At 63.3% G+C, this 899-nt stretch overlaps 1 protein-coding gene across 1 annotated transcript in view; it reads left to right on the top strand.

The window, feature by feature from the left end:
* Window positions 1-892, top strand: part of LOC103772529 (docking protein 1-like) — a gene marked incomplete at its 3' end in the record, with an annotated part of 2,662 nt that extends 1,770 nt beyond the window's left edge. The window contains exon 3 of the mRNA XM_008939863.1: window positions 473-892. Coding sequence (XP_008938111.1) covers window positions 473-892 — 420 coding nt within the window. The remainder of the gene's footprint in view (window positions 1-472) is intronic.
* Between the last annotated feature and the right edge of the window lie 7 nt (window positions 893-899).

Here is an 899-nt window from a genome sequence, read left to right as displayed (position 1 = left end):
TGCTGAACTGTCACTCATTTTCTCACCCTGCTCCCTTGTCAGTGCTAACTGCCTATTATTTCCTAGACTATCTGGTGCCAGTTGTTGACTCTGCTGGAAGTGCTCAGGTAAGGCAGCAGGTCTCTAGCAGGACCTGCAGCTCTGGCCCTGGGGCATCTTGCAGTGATGTCCCCTCACATATGCATCCTGCTCCAGTTTCACAGCTTGTTCTGGGCTGCTGGGCAGCGCAGCCTCCCCCTGCCTGGGTGCTGGGCAGCCGCTGAGCACAACGTGTCCCTGCAGCAGGGTGACGCTTGCTGGGCTGCGACCCTCCCGGCAGGGAGCAGAAGGAGCAGGATTGTCAGTGAAGTCTCTTGCAGGATGTGCAGGATCAGCACTGTGGTCATGCTCCCTTCGGCAGGAAGTGCAGCCTGCACGTGGTGCTGGGCTGGTGGGTGCTGGGCAGGATGTGACCCTTCCGCTTCCCCTGCAGGTGATGTTCTCCTTCGAAGCTGGCAGGCGCTGTGACTCTGGCCCAGGGAACTTCACCTTTGAGACCAAGCAGGGCAACGAGATCTTCCGCCTGGTGGAGGCCTCCATCCGGGAGCAGAAAGCCCAGGCGGAGGAGAACCGGCAAAGCTGCGACTCGCTGGAATCGGACAGCCCCAGCGTGGTGCTGATTCGCCAGGCCCTGGCCGACTCCCTGAGCCTGGAGCTGCCCGCGGAGGGGGATGACACCCTGGCACCCAAACTGGGGCTGGCCAGGCCCAGTGCGGGGGCAGAGGAGAGAGACGCCACGTCTCTGCTGAAGACCCGGACTCTGCCAGAGCTCCCTGCGCCACAGGCGAAGCCAACGGTCCCGAGCACGCCCCCGCGGTCCCCTCTGCCCAAGGTGCCTCACGCCGTGCTGCTGGCCGAGG

Source organism: Merops nubicus, unplaced genomic scaffold (genome assembly GCF_000691845.1).
Source record: "Merops nubicus isolate BGI_N331 unplaced genomic scaffold, ASM69184v1 scaffold49514, whole genome shotgun sequence".
NCBI classification, from domain to species: Eukaryota; Metazoa; Chordata; class Aves; order Coraciiformes; family Meropidae; genus Merops; species Merops nubicus.
The sequence above is the reverse complement of the archived record's forward strand: the minus strand, read 5'-3'. Positions and strand labels throughout refer to the sequence as shown.